Below are 22,842 nucleotides of genomic sequence, written 5' to 3'. Positions count from 1 at the left end.
GATTTAGCAATTGTAGTAGCTAATGGAATGATTTTGAAAATCCAGAAAACTTTGGGTCCAAGAAGATTAACTTTTCTGTGAGGTTCTCTTTACTCAAAGAAAAATCTTAGCTACCTGATAACTTGTTAAGTTGTAGTTAAAGTGGAGTAAAGAATAAAGGGAACAGGAATATGTCTTATTTGGAGCATATTCCAATTCACATTAGCTAAGTTTCTTGAAGAAAATTTTTAACTTTACTGCAGTATGCCCTTACTGCTAGATCAAGTATAAAATATGTACATATTTGTGTGCGTTGTGTACGTGCTCATGTCTGTAACATGTTTTTTTCTTAAAATATAAATGTAGATCATAGAACTTGGTGCTTGAAAGAATTAGATTAGGTGGTCTCATTTTACAGAAAAGGGAACTGTTTAAAAGAGAATATAAAATAACTTATTTTTTGTAGACAGGATACTTTAGAGTCCCTTCCAACCCCAAAACTCAGTTCAGTAACTTCAGAACCTTACAGTCCAGTTCACTTCATTTAGGTTTATCCAGTGATTTAAATTTCACTTGGTTAGAGTGATTTAAAAGTACTTTTGGTAAAAACCTTGTTCCCTGTCTCCTGCTGTGCTTGTAGAGACAGAGTGGTGATTATGAAGCTTATTGTGGGAAGTACAAAATGGAAGTGCCTTGGGGTCCTACAGATCAAGTAGTTTTCTTTTGCTTTTATAGGGCATTGTGGATCTCATTTGGAGACCGTCCTTCCTCTTAGGCAAGGACAGAAGGAAGCTCTTCCTGATCCTGGTTCTGTAGTCATTGTCTGCTGGCTGAGTCTTTGAGTAAAGTGAGCTTTCTTCTTGGGTGCTTTGAAGCACCATAACCCAGTGGAATTGGCATTAGGTCGTGGGGCCTGCACTGTTAAGTGCTGTGGCTTCATAGGATGTTTGTGCATTTGATATGTCACTCACTGAGCTCAGCTTTTAGGTTCTTGGTCCAAATTTAAGTCCTCAGGATCTCCTGTCTGTCGTGAAAGGATTATTAGACATATTACTTACCTTTTCCATTTTAGTGTACTAGTTTTATAAAAACAACTGATTCAAAATAATGTGCAGATTTAGTTGCAAATATTTTGAATAATATTATGTGAATGTGAAATACATGTTTTTCAGGAACCACGTGCTAAAATGAACCAGCAGCGTTCGAGGAGGTTCAGAGCATCAAAGGAAGGAATGGAAGCAGCAGTAGAGAAGCAGCGAGTCAGGGAAGAAATACTGGCAAAAGGTAAAGAAAATGAGTCTTGAAGGTGGACTTTTTATAAGATGTATGCAGAAGGGGGAGGGGCGGCAACTTTTTCTTTCAAATAGATAAGGTTTTAATTTACTTAGAATCCCAGAATATGCAAGGAAAATTTATGTTCACTGTTGAGGAAAAGTTGTTAATGGAATTCTTCACTATTTGTTTCCAAACTCTGTAGTAAAAGAGAAACTTGGGAATACAAGGAGAGAATTCTGGTAGGGAGAGCAGATTGTCAGTCCCTCTCAGGACAAGTGCAGCTCTTCTGCTAACTTTTCTATATCTGTAAAACAGAAATATTTTAAGTGCTTCTTACTTCTTTTTTTCTAATGGGGGCTATTAGAAAGCTAGCATTCTGTAAACATTTTCCTCAAATCAGTCTTGGTAGCTTGCCTATTGCTTCCTCTTAGAACTCAGAGGTCTACATGAGGAGGCCTGGGATGATGTGATCCATATTCCAGGCTTTCACCAAGTCACACACACTGTCAGTCTAGATTGATGTAGCAGGAACCGAGGCAGTGAGGTACCCAGGGTTCTCTCAATTTTGAGGAGGGGAGGGGTGGGATGTGGCCATTTTTGCAATTCTTCAAAGCCTTGAAATTCCTGATGGGTACATAGGTAGGAGTTGGCTAAAGCTCAGAGAGGAGAAAGGTCAAGAGGTCTTCATGCCCACTCTGACTGGTTCTTTCCCAAGACACCTGTGTGTGAGATGGGGTGTGGTTGTAGCAGAGTGGTTGGTTTGGTGCTTTGTTACATAGGGCAATATGATAGACCAGGAAAGCCACAGTTTATTGGCTCAGGATATTACACTTGGAAGTTGAAAAAGGATACCATGGTGTAGTCAGGTCAAGCCTGCAATTATGATACATTCTATGTTATTTTAATTTGCTAGAAGTATGCGAGTATATAGTTACTTTTAGCTGTAGCTTATACTAATACTCTAAAACCTGTTTGTATCTATAACAGATTGTCTTTGATTTTAAAGATGTCTTCTTTCTTGAACATGTTATGAAATATGTTTGTGTCTTGAGAAAAAGCTAATCAGTGATACAGAGGGAAAAATAGGATTTTTGTATCCCTCTAGCTGATATTTTTATTTCTTATCATTTATTTCTTATCATAAGCTGTGATAAATTCAGCATTTTAATTTGTTTTTCTTTTTTTTTTATAATTTTTATTTATTTATTTTTCCCCCCAAAGCCCCAGTGTATAGTTGTACGTCATAGATGCACATCCTTCTAGTTGCTGTACATGGGACGCAGCCTCAGCATGGCCGGAGAAGCGGTGCCTCGGTGCGCGCCCGGGATCCGAACCCAGGCCGCCAGTAGCGGAGCGCGCGCACTTAACGGCTAAGCCACGAGGCTGGCCCTAATTTTGTTTTTCTAAGGCACCTTTATTTTAAGAACTGGTATCAAATTAGAACCCCTAACCCGTGTGTGTATTCTGCTGCAGAGGGCCTTAGGAAGAACATCATAATTTTTATATTTTTATATAACAATATAGTATCTTTTGTGTACTATATATTGTTTGACACTTCTGTTAAAGCTTTATTTAAATTTGAGGAGAGGAATCTTATTTTCTTCCCAGAAAGGGGAACATTGTTCCTCAAGTGACAATACTTCTCATTTTTTTGTATTTGAACTTACTGTTTTTGTTGTTTGGGCTTAATATTGTGTAGTTTACCTCACTTTTTATGGCGATAACAAAACATTGCCTTTTTCTCTAGGTGGCTTTCTTCCTCCAGAAGAAATAAAAGAAAGATTTGACAGCAACTGTGTTACACCAGTAAGTAGTCTCAGACTTTGCTGGCTATTGCTAACTCTTAAATGATAGCTTAATTTATTTCCTTCTATCATTTTAGGGAACCAAGTTCATGGACAATCTTGCTAAATGCCTTCGCTATTACATAGCTGATCGTTTAAATAATGATCCTGGGTGGAAAATTTTGACAGTAAGTTTCACATTTTGGTACTTCAAAAAGATGAAGGTGATATTTGAGTCTATACTTTGATATGACTGATAGTATTTTTTTCTTTTTTCCCCCCTGTGAAATCCTAGTTGACTGTCAGAGGAAAGGAGAGGCTGCCAGGGTTATTAGAAATGGGATGTCTTGCATGATCCAGTTTTAGACAGTCGAATTTTCTCTCAATGCCAATTTTTTGTCCTCGTACCGTCACTATGAAGCCATAAAATGGTACTCATGGTTTAAAAAATATCTATTTATGTATGAAAGTAATTTTTAAATGAAAATTTCTATTTGAAATCAAAATATAGCAAAATTAAAGTCGTGGGTCTGCCTTGAAAGAATCACTGTGTTCTCCTAAGTATTTACGTAAAATTTAAACAAACTGTTGTGTGATTTTAGGGTCATAAGCCTATTTCCCTGTTATTAGGTGTGGGAAATTGTGTTTACTGGGTGTCTTTTATTGATTGCTCCCAGGGTTTGTGTGCTTCAGTGCTGTGTCCTTAGGTGGCAGTGAGAATGGTGGAGACTTGTGACTGGTCGGTTTTACTAATGGCTAAGTTTAACCCAGACATTTGATTTTCTATTCCATGCAGTAAGTAAATAGTTTTGGTGTTTAATACACACACACCTTATTAAGAAAAATTTCCAATTAATAACATCTTAATAGAATTATCCCAGTTTATTTTAAGATACTCAGTTCTGTTGATTTTTGTCCTAGAAAATTGGAGATGAGCTGAAAGTGTTAAAAACTGTCTTTTATAGGTTATTTTATCTGATGCTAGTGCTCCTGGTGAAGGAGAACATAAAATTATAGATTACATTAGAAGACAAAGAGGAAAAAATCACTTATGAATATCTGATTGACAAGCCATTATATAGAAAATGGTAAAATGTGATATTCCTCTGGTATAAATATAATAAATATATGTTTTCTCCTCCTTTAGCTCAGCCTAACCATGACCCAAACACTCATCATTGCTTATGTGGAGCAGATGGTAAGTTTCTTCTTTGGAATTTGAGTCTCTTGGATTAAACCATAGCAAGTTGATGAGTTGGTGTATAGTAATGAATTATTCATGATTGCCTGGAAATTCTAAAGTGCCTTGCTGATTTTATGTTTGAGAGGAAATTAGTACTGAGTTATTTAATCTGTGATTAATGTTTACCTATCTTTAATTTTTTTCTTACATTTTTCTACCTTTTAATATGGCTGCACATACCTTTAAAATGGACGAGTGTTGACTCCTGAGTGGTAGTCTACACTCTAGGCCCATGTATCTGGGGGACATCTTGTTGACTGAGAACTACTAGGAAGTTTTAGGCATTTTGACTTTGCTGCCTCTGTTTGTGTGCTCCTTTGGGCTTTTCTTTGTGTTGGTGTCTTGTGTTATGGTAATGTCTTATGTCTTTGGTTATGGTAAGGATCTTCTGAAAGTGCTCACTGTTCAGTGTTTTGTCATTGTTGATTGATAGCTGATCTCATTATGCTCGGCCTTGCTACATATGAACCCAACTTTACCATTATTAGAGAAGAATTCAAACCAAACAAACCCAAGCCATGTGCTCTTTGTAATCAGTTTGGACATGAAGTTAAGGACTGTGAAGGTTTGCCAAGAGAAAAGAAGGGAAAGGTAAGAAATTTGAGATGGTAGTTGCCTCATTTTTAAAAATTTTATTTTATTTTTTTTGTGATAAAATATATATAATACAAAATATACCATTTTAACTATTTTTAAGTGTATAATTGAACAGCATTAAATATATTCAGGTTGCTTCATTTTTAAAATAAAGAGAAGACTATTTTTGATTAGATTTTTTACCTACTTACTCTGTTCCCTCTCATAGAAATGTGTCTTTGAAAACTCTTTAAAGACACATTCAAAAGCATGCATGTGCTCATTCTTTCTACTCTCCACTTTTCCTAACATAGCTTGTAAGTATACGAGGCTTAAGTCTCATAGGTAATAATGTCCATGGCACATGATTTGTTTGTACAAGTAATGTTTCAAACGGTTATTCTTAAAAGGAACTACAAATCAAATATATTAAACTTGTTGATACTTTAAACTTGTTGATACTTTTAAGTTACTCCTAGTTTCTGCATATTTTGGGTTCACTTGATTATATCCAGTCTCTAAAGAGGTTTCTATCTGTTTTAAGAATATGGTACCTCTTTAAAAGACATAGTGAGTGAAAAGAGCAGGTAAGAAGTATACTGTATGCTCACAGAGAAGGGTCTAGAGGCATACACATCAAAATACTGGTTGGCTATCCGTCAGAGATTGGCAAACTCCAGCCCTCTAGATTTGGCCTATGAGCTAAGAATGGTTTTTACTTTATTTTTTATTTTTAAAGGAAGATTAGCCGTGAGCTAACATCTGTGCCAGTCTTCCTCTGTTGTATGTGGGTTGCCGCCACAGCACGGCTGACTAGTGGTGTAGGTCTACGCCTAGGATCCGAACCTGCGAACCCTGGCCGCTAAAGCGGAGCATGCCAAACTTAAGCACTATGCAGGGGGCCGGCCCTGGTTTTTATATTTTTAAAAGGTTGTAAAAACAAAATAAAACATGAAAGAATATGCAACTGAGACCCTGCGTGTCCCGCACAGGCTAAAATATATATATTTACTATCTGGCCCTTTGCAAAAAACATTTGCCGATCCCTGGTCTAGGTATGATTGGGATTATGGGTAATTTTTATTTTTAAAATGGTTTGGTGTGTTCTTTTTTTATTTAGTACTTGTAATATTAAAATGGATCTTGCTTTAAAAAAAGCTATAATGTTCGTTTGGCTGGAAACAAATTACAGGGTTTAGAGTAGACTTGTTTAATCTTCACTCCTTTTGTTGCAGCACGATGAACTTGCAGATAGTCTTCCTTGTGCAGAAGGAGAGTTTATCTTCCTTCGTCTTAGTGTTCTTCGTGAGGTATGTAGCAATAATCACTAGAATCAGCCCTCTAAAGCAGAGTGCCGTTTCATAGCTTTAATGGCAGCATTCCTTTTTGGTTGTAGTATTTGGAAAGAGAGCTCACCATGGCCAGCCTACCACTCACATTTGATGTCGAGAGGAGCATTGATGACTGGGTCTTCATGTGCTTCTTTGTGGGAAATGAGTTCCTTCCTCACCTGCTGTCGTTAGAGATTCGGTATGTGTGTTTGTGTGGGTTTTTAAACTACTGTTGTAGCCTTCTTGCTTACAGTGCGTACTGGTCCTAATACATAATGTTTGTTTCCTGGTGGCAGGGAAGGTGCAATTGACCGTTCAGTTAACATATACAAAAATGTGGTTCACAAAACTGGGGTAAGTTCATTCTTGAATAATTTCAAAACAGATGTATTTGCTTTTATAAGAAGATCATTTTACATGTATTTTATCACTTACAGGGTTACCTTACAGAAAGTGGTTATGTCAATCTGCAAAGAGTACAGATGATCATGTTAGCAGTTGGTGAAGTTGAGGATAGCATTTTTAAAAAGAGAAAGGATGATGAGGTAAAGTGTTTCTATTGCAGTAGCTAAATTGCTCCTCTCTCTAATAGGCTATGATGATCCTGTGATTGTACTTTTAACCTCTTTGAGTGCGTTGTTATATTATTATAGTGTATCAAACGCCAATGTAATCATGAGTGGCCAGTGCTTTGATTATTTTATAAAGGCTGTGATGCTTGCTGTGTGGAACTGTGTATTGCACACTGTGTGAATTGCACTGTAATTTTTTTCTCTCTTCATAATCTTGATTAACATAAAAATCCAAATACGTGTCTGATCAACAGGATGTGAAATGAGGGTTCCAAGACTGGAAGAATGCTGGGAATGAACTAGTGGATGCCATGTTTTATAGGAAAAGTTTATGCTGTGGAAGTCAGGTGAAGACCTAGGAACTCTGTACTCTGGTAGTGGAGTGTAGGGGCCTCTGGGTTAGATAGCATCAGTCTAGGCAGAGGGTTGCAGCTCTGAGTAAGCAATTAAACATAAAAGAAGGAAATAAAATAATAAAGCACTTGGAAATTGATGACATGTGATAGAGTGAGTGCTTAGGTAAGAAGTCCAGTCTGGCTTAGGCAGTTGGGAGTGTGGTTGGGCCGTTCATGAGACAGCAAGCAGTGGGGGTAGAGCAGGTTGGGGTGAGGACAAGGTAGAAATTGAGGTTCATTTTGGAGATACTGAGTTGGAGGGGTCACAGGACACCTGAGAGGAGAAAAGTCCGTGAAGCAGTTAGATGGATATGTGTAAAGCTCAGGGCAGAAGTCTTTTGGAAGGAAATTTGAGAACATTAGCAGAATACTTCACCTCATGAGTGTGAAGTTGAAATCCCTGGAGCTTTGTATGGAGTTCAAGTGCCTCCAACAGAAACCTTAAGAAGCATGGAGGTTAAGGAGAAAGGGGAGTCAGTTCTAGAGAGGTGGGAGGAAATCCTTGAAGAGATGAGAAGCCACTGGTGCTGCCAGAGGCGTCAGAGTGAGATAGGCCCCTAGATCATGGCCAGGGTTTCAGAGGTCCTGAAGCGTTAGTGGGGTGGGGGGGCAGTAGCCTGGAGGCAGAGTAGGTTGCAGGGTGGTTGTGAAAGAGTGGCAAGGGAGGCAAGCAGTGGGTAAAATGAGCAGATAGTAGCTTTTTAGAAAGAGAGTGAAGGAAATCCTTTTAGAAACTGATTTTATAAAAAGTCACATGGCTATTTTGAGCAAATAGCAACATAATAATATTGCTACATTGCTTCATTATCTCCTAACAGATTAAAACATGTCATTGCATCTGACAAGATTTTATATTTTCTTCAGCTTTGTATGCTATAGCTAGTGATCTCTTTTTTAGAACCTTGGGTACCATTTTATATACCAGTGTGAGTAGACTGTAAGTGTTCTTTTTAAAGCCTTTGGTACTTGGTAATCTTCTGTGAAGGCAAGAATTTTTCACATGTAAAATTTAAATAGCATAACTGACTTTGTCTAGGATATCAAATGTCTATCAGGACAGCCATTTTTAACTAAGCCTTCAACAATTATGGTGGCTCCACCTGACCTGCTGCCATTTATGCTTAAGAAAAGCTACACAGACGGTGTAGTACTTGGTGTAAAAGCCTCACGTTAGAACAGTCCTTTTATGTGGTTTTAGGTTACTCTGTACTATTAAGTATTGGTGATATTTGCCATTAGACTGGGATGTATGGGATTTGATAGATACCAGAGTGCTTCAGATTTGAGTAATAAAGTTTCCAGCTGGCCTGGCAGAGAGGGCATTTTAAAGCTTTGGATCGTTTTTGGTATCCCTGACATCATATGATGTTTGTCAGCATGGTTGGACATCGGGGAAATTTATGAACCCTCAGAAATTCAATATAATAGTATCTAGGTGTGTGTATTTTCCCAGGAAGTGTGTCTCCGGCTTTTGACAGACTTCCAAAGGAGTTCATAGCACACAAAAATTAAAGATCAGTCAAGTCCAACCAGGTGTACCTATTTTGCTTATGTGTAACTACCACCCTTAGAAATAGGTATTTAACTGACCAGCAGAATACGTGGTAAAAGAGGAATATATCAATATTTATTATTAAAATTGAGCAGTTAGGTCAGAAATATGATGCTTTTTATTTTATGAGCTTTGATGTTTGCCTTTTGTCTTGCAAATCTTCTTCATTTATTCAGCATATATTTATTAAGTGTTTACCGTGTGCCAAATAGTATTCTGAGTGTTACTGATACAACAAAAAACAAAAGAAAAAAGCAGACAAAAATTCCTGGCCTCACGGAGCTGATATTCTTCCGCGGGAGATGGACAATAAACACAGAAACTGAGTAAAGTGTGTCATGTGTTAGAGAGTGATAAGTGCTGTGAAGAAAAAAGCAGATGAGGAAATATCTGGGAAGGTGGATGTGAGGACATTGCAGTTCTAGAAAAGATGACTAGAGAAGGCCTCACTGACAGATGACTTTGAAGGATATGAGGGAGTAATCATGCAGGTGTTTGCAGGAAGAGCATTTCAGACAGAAGGAATAGCCAGTGCAAAGGCTCTAGGGCAGGAGCTTCCCCAGGATGTTCACGGAACAGCAAGGAGCCAGTGTGGCAGGCACAGAGGAAGCAGAGGGAAAGTAGTAGGGGTAGGAGAGGAGGTCAGAAAGATGGTGGAGGGCCAGATCTGGTAGGACCCTATAGGTCGTTATAAGAACTTTAGCTTTCACTCTGCATCAGTGGAGGGTTTTGAGTATAAAAGTGACAAGATCTGACACATATTATAAAAGGATCACTCTAGCTGCCCTGTTGAGACTAACTGTATGGAGGCAAAGATAGAAACAGTGAGCCCAATTAGGCTCTTTTGCGATAATCCAAGGGAGCCAACATGGTGGCAGTGGAGATTGATAAGAGGTAATTGGATTCTGAACATGTTTTGAAGGTAAAACTAGTGGATTTGGCTGGTGAATTAAATGCTAGGGGTGAGAGAAGGAAAGCTATTAAGAATGACTCCAAAGCATTTTGTCTGAGCAATTGAAAAATGGTCTGAGCTGCTGTGATAAAGAAGACTGGGAGGCACAGAGCTAGGGGTGGGGATGCCATTTGGGGCATGTGAAGTTTGTACACCCAAGTGGAGATGTTGAGTGGGGAGAGGTCCTGACTGGGGAGTCATCAGCACGTAGATGGTGTTTAAAGCCGTGAGACTAGATGATCACTCCCATGAGAGTGAGAGGTCCAAGTACTGGGTGAAGAGGAACGCCAGTATTAAGGTGTTGGGAAGTTGAGGAGTGAAGGCATTCAGCAAGAGTGAAAGAGGAGAACCAGGTGAGTGTAGTGTCCTGGAAGCCAAGTGAAGAGCACGGATCAAGAAGGAAGAGTCACGGTCAGATACGGACTGAAAACTGAGTAATGGATTTCACAGTCTGTGGGTCATTGGTGAGCTAGATAAGTTTAAAAATGGGGCAAAAGCTTGATTAAAGAAATTGGTGGTGTTGCTGTCTTAGGAGGTTTTAAGGTCGTCAGTCACCATGTATCCAGCATTCAGCCCCTCTCCTGGCAGAAAGCACAAAGTTCAGATCTCAATAGGGTGTTATATTGCAGGTGGCAGTACTGACTTGGAAGTGATGGAAGTGCAGCTGCTGGTAGAATGACAGTCAGTACAGGACCTGCTGGCCCCTGTTTCAGTCCACAGCAGCAGCCCTGGCCACCGTAGCTGTCGTCTCAGTGCCTTGATGCTCACAGAAACTTGGGCGTGGGAGGAGTGCTTTCTGGGGTAAAGGAGGCCTTTCAGTGGCCCAAAGTAAGTGGGGAGTTACTTATTTGTATCTTCTCCGTATTGGTGGGCTACTTGCTCCAGGGTAAAACAGAGGGTCTTTGTTATGACTCTTGCATTCTTTCCTGAAATGATATCAAAAAATATCTGAAAAAAATTAAGAGGAATAATTAAATTGTATCTAAACTCAATTTAGAATGCTCTCTGTCTATCTAAAGTTCTGATAGGCAGCACTTTGAACATATAGTCCATTGCCTAGTTTAATTAGTTACGTTTCTGGGGTCTTCCTTTAAAACTTTGTCTCCCAAATCATTCCTGGCAATGATTTTTGTGTAATTATTTGACAGAATATGTGGATTTTATACTTTTAGGACAGTTTTAGAAGACGACAGAAAGAAAAGAGAAAGAATGAAGGTGAGTTATAATTAATTTCATCAGATTGGCAATAACATACATTTACAATTTGGGAGGAAGATAGCTTTTTATTCCTTATCCAGTAGTTTGTTAGGGACGTAATGTCTACCCAGCTGCCTCTTACCTGGAGAAAGAATGCTGGTGTCAGTTTTAAAGAAGTCCTGTCTAAGCTCTAGAGTCTGAGGGGATACACTTGATGGGCCAGAGGGGCCGGGTAGCACTTAGCTGTTTGAATTTTTTACGGTAATTGGGTATTGTTTTTGTAATAAAAATAGTTAGCTCTTTGTATCTTCTTGAAAGTTACTACACTCTGTCTATATCCTTGTCAGGTTACTCTTCCTAGAACACAACACTCGAAACTTTGTTGTTTCTCTGCCCAGTTACCAGTGACTCCTTAGTTCCCGCAGAATCCAGTTCTGTCTTAGTCTGGCGTGCAGAGCATACTATGATCTGGTCAAGTTCTCACCCTGCTTTCCCCAGTTGTCTTCTAAATATACCAGGTCCCTCCTGACTCAGAGCATTGCCTTTGTTTGGTCCCTCTCAATGGGTTTCTGACTTCACGGCTCCCTCCCATCTTACGTTTTCCACGAGGCCTCCCTATTGCTTCCGCTTGTAATCCAGGTTGAGCAGTCCTTCCTTTTAACTCGAGTGCTTCTCGCTTGTGATATTTGTTTGCTTAGTTAATTGCATAACACTTATAGTCACTTAACTTCTTAAGTTTTTGTTTTTCTTGTCTTCCTTACTGGATTTTAAACAAATGGAGTTTGGGGACCACCTTTTATTATTATATTTTATTAGAATCGAGCAATTTCAGGAACCTATAAGGGAGAAAAGTAGAGTTATTGATTGTTGCAGGTGGGTTCAAAACCACTTAGATCGGGAAGGGCATGTTTGATGTCTACCTTATATATTATTATTTTCTTTCAGTCATTGTCTGTTTAAAAAATATCTTTTATCAGTCAGCCATGACTGTCACCTACTGTAGCTATAATCATAGCTCTAACTAATTGGAAACAAAGAGTTAAATTCCATCAAGGTGAAGGGTAAATAGAAGTTGTATTTCCTAAGTATAAATCAAACTCTTGGCTTATTTTTTTACCTTAATAGTTATCTTTATTTGCCTAAAATTGTGTCTTGAATGCATTTTGAAATTGTAAGTGAACATAAGGGAATAACCTAATGAGATTTGAATAGCTTCTGTGTATCAGAAAAGTGTATTATATGTACTTTTATAGCAGAGTTATTAAATATTACAGACTATTGTTTACAGGGTAAGTTACCATCAAATCAAACTGTAGACAACCCTGTAATGTTAACGGAAATCCATTTCATCTTTAAAGAGCTTACAGCAGGGACTCTTTTCCATTGCCTTCATTTCTTCCTGTCATCTAACTGTGTTGTGATTTAATTTTAATTTCTACATTCATTTCCATTTATGTTAGAGAGATCAACCAGCTTTCACTCCTGGTGGAGTATTAACCCCTCATGCCTCGGGTTCAAGAAATTCACCAGGTTCTCAAGTAGCCAGTAATCCGAGACAAGCAGCCTATGAAATGAGGATGCAGAATAATTCTGTAAGTAACTTGTTTTTATGTAGCATTGAAGAGTGGTGACTTTCAGATGCCTCTTACAGTTGTGTGTGAATTTATCACTTAGCCTGGCGTTGTTTTGTTTTATAGTTTTTCTCAATTTCTTTTGCCTTGAGATATTTTTAACTCTGTTAAATCCTTATTAATATGAAAATATCTAAATGATGTGAAAGAAAAGAACATACATGTAAATGTGGATAGCTAAGTGGCTGCAGTGTTTCTCTAATGCAGTCGGGCCACAGTGCTTCCTGCTTCCCCAAAGGTACTGGGTGGTGATGGTGCTAGAAGCATGACAGGACATCCAAATGTCTCATAGCTAGAGCAAGAGAAGAGGGTGGTTTTACTGCCGTATTTCCCCTTTCCTCCCAGGGATCAGTTATGGGCATTTTGCAGAATAGTATTCCTCAGTTTGTCAAATACAGGTACTCCTCACTGTCTACACTCTCACTCTCCAACTCAGATGTGGAATATATCTGAATACATATTTTAAGGTAGCTCTCATTATCCAAATTTTTTTTGAAGCTCTTTTTTTGTTGCTGGGAAAGATTTGCCCTGAGCTAACATCTGTTGCCAGTCTTCCTCTTTTTTTCCCCCTCCTCAAAGCCCCAGTACATAGTTGTATATTCTTGTTATAAGTCCTTCTAGTTCTATGTGAGCCGCCACCTCAGCATGGCTACTGTCAGACAAGTGGTGTGGTTCTGCATCCGGGAACCGAACCTGGGCTGCCAAAGCGGAGCGCGCCAAACTTTTTTGTGAGGGAGATCAGCCCTGAGCTAATATCCGTGCTAATCCTCCTCTTTTTGCTGAGGAAGACCGGCTCTGAGCTAACATCTATTGCCAATCCTCCTTCTTTGTTTTTTTTTCCCCCAAAGCCCCGGTAGATAGTTGTATGTCATAGTTGCACATCCTTCTAGTGGCTGTATGTGGGACGCGGCCTCAGCACGGCCGGACAAGCGGTGCGTCAGTGCGCGCCTGGGATCCGAACCCGGGCCGCTAGTAGCGGAGCGCACGCACTTAACCGCTAAGCCACGGGGCCAGCCCTGAGCGCGCCGACCTTTAACCACTAGGCCATCAGGGCTGGCTCGGTTGCTCCCTATTTATAAACTCAGGAACTGAATGGATTTGCCTCATGGTATTCCTCCTTATTTGAACGTTGTAATCCAGACTGCAGAAGCAAATCATCTCAGCCAGCAAGGCTGTGCTCTGTTCAGTAGCTTCCTGTAATGGCAGCAGACCATGAGCTCAGAGCACCCGGCAGGGCAGCAGCAGGGGTAAGGGAACAGACCGTGAACTAATGTACACAGACAAAAGGTAATCAAAGCTGTTGCTTGTTTGAGGCTAGTAGGCACGAGAGAAAGAGAGAGTGTTGTAGAGGGAGGAAAGATATTATATAAGGTACAGTATCCTATGTAAACTTTTGCTATGATATATCCAAGGAAATTACATAAGTTGGGATATTTAAATTTCATTATTCTAATATCCTATTGATGCTCAAATCCTTTATTACAAGGCAACCCTATATGTGAAATTTTTGCCATATCATGAGACTGGTTGAATTTATATTCTCATAAATTCACACTTAGAAGTTTTAGGACCTTAGATTTGGATTTTGGAAACAGATTTTGCATCTTCTGAGAGAAGTGGCTGGGGTTTCTGTTGTGTTTTTCGTTCTGTTTTTGCTTTCTTGTCTTATTCCTCACACCATTAACAGAGTGGGATATGGAGAGTCAGTGGAAGGTTTTGCAATGAGATGCTTGTGTAGAATGGAAAAAGCTGATGTCCGTCATTTAAGATTATAGTGACTACCGTCCTCACAGAATGAACTGAGAGTGACTAGTATTGCTAAGACCACGTTGATGATAAAATGCTTTTTTCTTAATCTCAGGGAGGCAGGTAGGTTTAAACTTTGCCAGCTATGATTGCTTTGAGAAAGATTCCGATATTCAGGCTCCACAGGATTAGACTATATTGATTAATAATGTCTGCCATGGGAATAGGAATGGGGAGATTGGTGATTAGGTTGCTTATTTGATCCTGTCTTAATTCTCCTTGACACAGTTATTTCTACTGGAATCTTTGCGTAGAGGAGTTTTCATCTAGAATGTGTTGAATTTAAGGAAATCATGAAGCCAAATGACCAGTTTATTTAAAGGAAACCTTTACAGTTATGGATTTTTGCTGTGTTATTTTTTCTGAGCTGTTTGGGTGTGCTGGGCCCCAGTACTTGCCTGGTATCTACTGATGGTCAACATGGTTAATGTTTTATTAGATAGCTTCTGTTTCCTCATAAATATGTTTTTAAATTTTGCATTCTGAAGTGTAGTTTCATTATATTTGCGACCATTCTCAGTTTAATAAACTTTGATTGCAAAAACAGCTTTTTAAAAAGAAATTTGAATGAATTGGTATGACTCTGGTATGTTTAGGAAAGAATATTTCTGAATACTTTTGTTAGTAGAGATAGAGCAGAAGAGAGCAGCAGATATTTAGCATTAATGAGCAAACAACTTTTCTTCTTTTTTTCCCTTGAAGGTATATTATTTTTGTTGTCTAAAGATAATTTATATCTTGTTTGTGAATTTGGGAAAGATTGCTTTGTTTACACCTTCTCTGTACTTAGATGATTGATAGGAATATCACTCTCATAATTTAATCCAGATGGATTAGTGTTGTTTAAAAACTAATAGGGATGACTTCCTGAATGGTTAACCACCATGCACCAGGCAGGCAGCTTTGATGTTTTACATATATTGTTTCATTTAATCTTTGCTATAACCTGTAAAGAGATAGAACATTATCATCCCTGTTTGAAGTTGAGGCTGACAGAGGTTAAATAAATTGCCCAAGGCCATACAGCTGTTAAAGGTTGGACTTGGTATTTCAGACTCAGATGTGTCTGACTGAAAATACCCATCTCATTCTCCAAGTACAACAGTGCCTTCCTGGATTTATTTTTTTTGTTTGTTTTTTTTTTTTTGGTGAGGAAGATTGGCCCTAAGCTATCATCTGTTGCCAATCTTCCTCTTTTTGCTTGAGGAAGATTTGCCCTAAGCTAACATCTGTGCCCGTCTTCCTCTATTTTGTATATAGGTGGCTGCCAACGAGTGTTTTAGGTCTGTGCCCGGGAACTGAACCCGGGCCGCTGAAGCAGAGGGCCCCAAACTTAACCACTAGGCCACAGGGCTGGCCCCTGTTTTCTTTTTTCTTTTCTTTTTTTTTTTTGATAGTATTAGCCATACAGTGTCATGAATAAAATTGATATTATACATTTATTAAAGGAAAGTGTTGTGAGCTCTATGTGAAATATAGTTTTGCTTTGTTGTATCTTTTCTTGGCCTTTGGTGTGAACTACCTTCATGCTGAGGTTTTAGTTACAGTATCATTAAAATAGGCTCCTGAGTTCTCGATTTAAAAATAATTTACTTGAAATATCTAATATACTGTGAATAACAGAAGAAAAACTTTACCAAGAAAACATTTTCTGCCACTTAGGTTTTTGGTCATTTAACATTAAAGTTGCAGAACATTTTAATTTTTGTGTGTGTGTGTGTGTGTGTGTTTGTGTGTGTGTGTGTGAGAAAGATTGACTCTGAGCTAACGTCTGTTGTCAATCTTTGTCTTTTTGCTGAGGAAGTTTGGCCCTAAGCTAACATCCATGCCCATCCTCCTCTATTTTGTATGTAGGATGCCACCACAGCATGACTTGCTGAGTGATGTGTAGGTGTGCGCCCAGGATCTGAACCTGTGAACCCCGGGCCGCTGAAGCAGAGTGTGTGAACTTAACCACTATGCCACCAAGCTGCCCCTAATTTTTTAGTTAAATATTAAAATACTTTAGGGAGCTACTATGTTCATTGAGTTAGGTACAAAGGGAAGATAATGGTAAATTTAAAGTGGTATCCAAGTCTTTGAAATAATAATAAAAGCTGCATTTTTCTAAGATGACTAATAGATTTTATTTGTACAATGAATTTTAAAACAACATGTATAAAATAGTTTAACAGATATCTGGCGGAGTCTCATTAAACTGTTGCTTTCTAGAATGGTTGTACTAGGTTGAACCACTTACATCTAACTTTATTCTCACCAGCATTGAGTATTTTATGTATTAATTTATATATATATATATATATATATATATTTTTTCCCCTTACAGCTTTGTTAGTTAATTGGTGGAAAGTGATCACAAATTCATAACACGAGGGAACCACCAAAGAAAAAAAATGTTCAAGTCCTATAATTAAAAAACAAAAATCTATGAAATTAAGTTTTTCTTATTTCTTCTGAAGCAGTTTTTACCCTAATGTTCAAATTCTTTTGAGTCTAAGCGTAGGAGGCTTGGTACTATATTATTCTTTTTTGGAGAGGTGGAGTAGGCCAAGATCAGTCTTTATACTTTCTAAATATATTTACCATATCTATTTAATAGCTTTAAAAAAATGTATTACTGTGAAGCATGGTGGCAACAGTAGTTGGATGTAACTTCTTATGTGAAATGAATAATTAAATCCTTCCTCTGTAATGTCATAATTGTCTACAGAGTCCTTCAGTATCTCCTAATACGAGTTTCACTTCTGATGGCCCGTCTCCGATAGGAGGAATTAAGCGAAAAGCAGAAGACAGTGACAGTGAACCTGAACCAGAGGATAACGTCAGTTGAAGCCATTTTTTGGTAGCACTTTGTTAGCAAATTGCTGAAATAGACGCCGTCTAATGAATGCTGTTTAGCTTAGAGCAGCAGTGCCTTCAGATGCTTGCCTGTGATCTTTTTATCCACCAGTAATTAATGTGGAGGGTTAGGGTAGTCAGTACATTCCAGTGAGATGTGTAAGCTATAGCTGTTAAACCTAGGTGTCTAGATTAGTATGCATGCTGGTTTTCGTCCTCCAAGCCACTTTTCCCTCTGAGACCAGGCACTAGATGGGCTAGACATGAGGTGTTCAGCTCTATGTGATCTGAATGTTACTGTTATGAGATTAAATTTTCCAGCTGCTTAACCCAGAAAGTTCAGTTACATTTGGTTACTTGATATAGTTTGTTTTAATCATCTCAATTGAAAAGTTTCTTCTTTAAAATGAAATATGCAAAAGGCTTTCGGTTAAGAGAGAAATGTATTTTTAAAAACCACGAACTTGCATATGCACAACTATATTTCATGACAGAGAAGTTTCCCATTAGCTATATACTTAAAATTTATAGTCTGAAAATTGGAGTCTTTAATTTATACAGAAGTTTGAGATCATTATATAATAAGATTAACAGCTTCTTGTGTGATTAAATCTGGATTTGAACCCTGGGCTCAAGTGCAAAGGGCCAACAACCTCAATAATTGTAACTCATTTAGAATTTTGCAAAATGATTTATTTCAAAGTTAAACAGTAGTGGTTCACAGCTCATGCTTCTTTTATAGGATGTGGATGGTGTGTTTGTATTTATGATTAGAAACTTCAGAAGTGTGATGTCTGGTTCTGTATTTGCCCAACATCTTTTGATGTCAGATTCAGAGATCTGTGGTGACTTGTGATTGAGCATTTACCTGATCTGAGTTTTTATCCTCTGCTTCTGCAACTCTTGGAGTATATTTTTTTGTTTTACCATGTAGCCATCATGATCAATATCAGCTTAATAGTTAACTTGATTTTTTTAGTACTTTATTGTTTAATTTTGGTGCTGAAGATAATCAAAGTAGAATTGCTTCTATCAAGAAATGCTTGGAGTTCTTAGCATTTATTTCATTAATAGTTTCTGTAAAATAGTGATATTCAACATTATGGATAGAAGATATTTCTCCTAATTGATGTTCTGTAAATCTTTTGCGTGGGGGCAAAGTTAAAATTGGTATGGTGTAGGGGCCGGCACGGTGGCACAGCAGTTAAGTGTATGCACTCCGCTTCGGCGGCCTGAGGTTCGCAGATTCAACCGCTTGTCAACCCATGCTGTGGCGGCATCCCCTATAAAGTAAAGAAAGATGGGCATGGATGTTAGCCTAGGGCCAATCTTCCACAGCAAAAAGGGGGAGGATTGTCATTGGATGTTAGCTCAGGGCTGATCGTCCTCAAAAAAAAAAGTAAATTAAAAAAATTGATATGGTGTATTCTGAAACATGACTGCAATTAATTAGTAAGATCTGGCACATGGTAGAAAAGAGCCCTTAATGGAGAATCATCCTGATGTTCTTGATCGTTCTTGATTTTTTTTTAGTATTCTTTGGCATCTTTAAATCTTTCAGAGATTGAGAAATGAGTACTTAAAAAAATAAAAAATACTTTGAGTGAAAATGTGGTTTTTCACATTGTATTTTCAGTGATTAATGAAAATTTAGTGAATTGATGACCTCCTTCTAAGTTTTACCAGAACGTGTGTGTGTGTGTGTGTCCATGTCCTTCACTTATGCCAACAACGCTTTGCTGAATGAAGGAGAAGGCCCAAGGATAGGGAGAGTAGGTATATACATAATTTCTGCCTGGCTTCTAGATTATTCTTTTTTAAAAATAATTTAGTTGACTTTCTTTGTGTAATTTAGATATACTTTAACAAACTGAGGAACTTGAACTATATAAAATATCGTCAGTATTTGCCTCTTAAAACGTAGTTGTAGAATTGTTCTACAATCAAAAAAACATGTAAAACAGTATGAAAATCTGAGCAAACAAGTGTTGTGTATCTACTTTAATAAATGATTATTCTCTTTTTTTTACTGTAGTTTTGTAATGATCTTTGTAGAATCAGTGTTTCAGTTTTTAACGTTTAACTATCTTTAAGTTGATAATAAATCCCGTGAAAGTGGACTTTTTAGAAATAATTAAATGAAGCTATGTTAATATTACTGTTTAACTCATTTACATTTTACCTGGATATTAAGTATAAATTGATTGGGATGATAAGTTGGTAGCTAGTTACTGAAAGTGTATGAATTCAACATGAACTGGCTTTGCCTGACTTTTAGGCTTTGGGAAGCTGGGTGGAAGCAGCGGTACTACAAGAACAAATTTGACGTTGATGCAGCTGATGACAAATTCCGTCGTAAAGTTGTACAGTCTTACGTTGAAGGGCTCTGCTGGGTTCTTCGATATTATTACCAGGTACAAAATGAATATTTTCCTCTAAATCTCTAGTTAATCACTTTAAGAAAATAGATATTTCTATAATAGTGTGTTGTTGAGCTATATTCTGAAATTGAACCCAGACTCATATTTTCAAGCTTCCTGTAAAGAAATTCATTACTTTAAATAAGATTTGTTTGTAAAGCCTTTGAAGCTCCTTAGGTGTTAATATATAAACGAAGCTGATTTTTGTTATGCTAAAGAATTTCAGCATTAAATACTGTGGTTGAGAGTACTTGGTCTTTAAAATTATTCAAGTTTGTTGTTTTGTTTAATTGGAATAAAAAATAACAGAGTAACTAATATACAGTCGCTAAATGACTGAACAAAGGACAAAAGCCTGGAAAATAACTGGTAAGAATTTGAAAGGAATTTGAATGATCCCATTTCCTCCATATAGTGTAGTGATGTTACATGAAGTGCATTCTCATTGGAGTAATCTGTATCTGACTTAAAGCTTTTGATAAATGAGATGTCAGATTGGTGAGAGATTAGGCGGACATATAGGGGATTGTAGCACTGATAATACCTGGTTTGCTTGGGGAGTGAAGCAAATTTGATGTGACTTGGGAATAGGTGAAGTTTGTTGGAAAGTAGAAAGTAATTTAATACACTAAGTATCAATTGTAAAATATTCTCATTTCGTGTTTTACTCCGACTCTCAACATTTTTCTCCCCAAAGCTCCCAGTACCTAGTTGTATATCCTAGTTGTAAATCCTTCTGGTTCTTCTGTGTGGGACACCGCCTCAGCATGGCTTGATGAGCGATGAGTAGGTCCGAGCCCAGGATTCAAACCGGCGAACCCTGGGCCGCTGAAGTGGAACGTGTGAACTTGACTGCTGTGCCACTGGGCCCGCTCTGACCCTCAGGATTTTAATTCACTAGGCGCAGAGTCAAAACTCATTTCAGGAAGGCTTCTCTTTTCTTTGAGTATAACTTACTGTTTTTTCTTTTTGATTGGTTTACTTAAATATTTTTAAAGTAAAGAGAAAGTTGTCACATGAAAATATAATAGGGAATTGTAAAATGAAACTTTGGGCTCTTTTACGCTCAGTCACTCTTCTAGTGATGTCCCTTAGCCACCTGTACACTCAGTGAGTGTCAGCTGCAGTTGTTCTTCATTTTATGGGATGATAGCAGCTCTCGAGTTGGAAAGAAATGTCACCAAACACATTTTAAGGATAAAAATCTTCACCAAATTGTGTTTGTTAATATAAAGTTTGGTATTAACTACTGATTATTAAAGATGCTTTGCAGTATTTTTTAAATCAAGGAGCCATTGATACGAAGTAAAAGTTTAGATTCAATCCAAACATCTTTTAGGACTCATGGAAAAAACTTAATATATGGAATGTATACCAAAAGTCATATGTTTTATCAGTAGAATATTATAGGTTGATAGTTTAATTTTTTTGTCTTTACCGTGTCCATCATTAACATAGATTTGTTTTTGTTGTTGTTGTTTGTTTGTTTTTACTGATTTTAGGGCTGTGCTTCCTGGAAGTGGTATTATCCATTTCATTATGCACCATTTGCTTCAGACTTGGAAGGTATTGCAGACATGCCTTCTGATTTTGAGAAGGGTACTAAACCGGTAAGCTTGAGTATTTAGAGCCATAACATTTGTAGAATTTTGGCTTAGATAAAAATTGTGTCTTATCTGAAAATTTTTTTCTTTCTTGCAGTTTAAACCACTGGAACAACTTATGGGAGTTTTTCCAGCTGCAAGTGGTAACTTCCTACCTCCATCGTGGCAGAAGCTCATGAGTGATCCTGTGAGTGTCTTAGTTTTTGAGTGTGTTGATAACTGGATTTTTGTCGTACATTTTGCTAGCACTAGTCACAATTGCTTTTGCATCTTATAGTTACAATAGTGAAGTCCAGAAACAAAGTAAAAGTATTTGGATTCTTGTGTATATTTTTTACTACTTTTTTTTTTCCTGCTTTCCTTGGCCATCAGTACCCTACCCAGTAAATAAAATTGATATGTGTTTGGGAGAAATTCTTATAACAGTCATTTTGTTCTCAGCATACCTGTAAGTCATTATTTTTCTTGGTTCCAGCCATGTGTGGTGGGTACCAGAGCATGAAGGCTGGTTTACCTGCAGTCACCGCTGCGTGTGTTTTGTGTCCTAGCTAGAAAGAGTGACACCCAGCTGAGAAGTAGGAATTATTAGAGTTAATAAACTCTTCACTGTCTTGGGCCCACAGTCGTCAGTTCTAAAATTCTTTTATAATAAGGCCTTTTTATTTTCATCTTTTAAAATAAAATTGTGAATTTTGTTTTTACTAGGCCCGGGATTAGTGACCTGATATCTTAATAACATTTTTTAAAAGGAATGAAACTTCATTTTCTTATCAGGCCTGATAACTTGAATGAAAGTTGTATCAAATTCTTTGTAACAGAAATATGTGACTTTTGTTTTGAATCTTTGCTTTTCTCCCTGATACAGGATTGTAGTATAATTGACTTCTACCCTGAAGATTTTGCTATTGATTTAAATGGGAAGAAATATGCCTGGCAAGGTAAAATTTAGACATTATTCCTTTTGGTTAAAATAATTTTCTCCTTTTGGTAAACTGTAAGCAGACATGATTTATGGGATGAAAGAATTTCTGTAAAAGATAAGTATTTTAAAGATTATATGTGAAATTTTGATATTTTTTCATCTAACCTGGGATTAGCAATGATTAACAGTGATTTTAATAGTAGCATTTTGATAAACAGTAAATTGAGTTGAAATAGATTAATGATTATATCTTTTGTCTCCCTTGTGATTAATTAATGGGATGTGGGACATGCTCCTTCCATCAGTAGCTCATTGACACCTTTGAGGTTGCTGAGAGTTGTAGAAACATGAAGTGTCCATGTGGAGATTCACTTATACTCTATGGAAACTTTTGAAAAAAGTATTAGAAATTTCGTTTAAATACTTGGCGTTGATCATTACTTAAAGTTTATTTATTATTTACATATCTATTTTCTCATTCTTTCTGTTCACAGATTTTGTAAGAATGACAATATAAAATTAGTACTAAATTTAAGCTACTGTTTATCACTCACCAAATGTGTGATGATGACTGAATGTAAAACACAGTGGAGAAGTCTCTCACACAGTGAGCCAACGATTATTTCACACCTAAGCCCCTTTCAGCAAATTATTTTAACCTTTTCTTCCACCATATATTTTTCTAGGATAATAAGCAGTTTGGTAAAATCATGTTTTCACTCTTTTTCCTTTATTATTCCCTGTGATGCAGATGACCAGTAAAAT

General features: G+C 37.5%; 1 protein-coding gene across 1 annotated transcript in view; it reads left to right on the top strand.

Annotated features, from left to right (window-relative positions):
* LOC131402744 (5'-3' exoribonuclease 2-like) overlaps window positions 1-22,613 on the top strand; it is a 41,930-nt gene extending 19,317 nt beyond the window's left edge. Inside the window, 18 exon segments of the mRNA XM_058537312.1 lie at window positions 1,152-1,263; window positions 3,002-3,060; window positions 3,137-3,226; window positions 4,004-4,074; window positions 4,184-4,236; window positions 4,715-4,872; window positions 6,093-6,167; window positions 6,254-6,387; window positions 6,485-6,542; window positions 6,626-6,733; window positions 10,832-10,878; window positions 12,319-12,448; window positions 17,004-17,115; window positions 19,406-19,545; window positions 21,054-21,161; window positions 21,253-21,342; window positions 22,021-22,093; window positions 22,572-22,613. Coding sequence (XP_058393295.1) covers window positions 1,152-1,263; window positions 3,002-3,060; window positions 3,137-3,226; window positions 4,004-4,074; window positions 4,184-4,236; window positions 4,715-4,872; window positions 6,093-6,167; window positions 6,254-6,387; window positions 6,485-6,542; window positions 6,626-6,733; window positions 10,832-10,878; window positions 12,319-12,448; window positions 17,004-17,115; window positions 19,406-19,545; window positions 21,054-21,161; window positions 21,253-21,342; window positions 22,021-22,093; window positions 22,572-22,594 — 1,641 coding nt within the window. The 3' untranslated portion in view covers window positions 22,595-22,613.
* Window positions 22,614-22,842: the final 229 nt, after the last annotated feature.

This window comes from Diceros bicornis, unplaced genomic scaffold, assembly GCF_020826845.1.
Source record: "Diceros bicornis minor isolate mBicDic1 unplaced genomic scaffold, mDicBic1.mat.cur scaffold_252_ctg1, whole genome shotgun sequence".
Classification (NCBI taxonomy): Eukaryota; Metazoa; Chordata; class Mammalia; order Perissodactyla; family Rhinocerotidae; genus Diceros; species Diceros bicornis.
The sequence above is the reverse complement of the archived record's forward strand: the minus strand, read 5'-3'. Positions and strand labels throughout refer to the sequence as shown.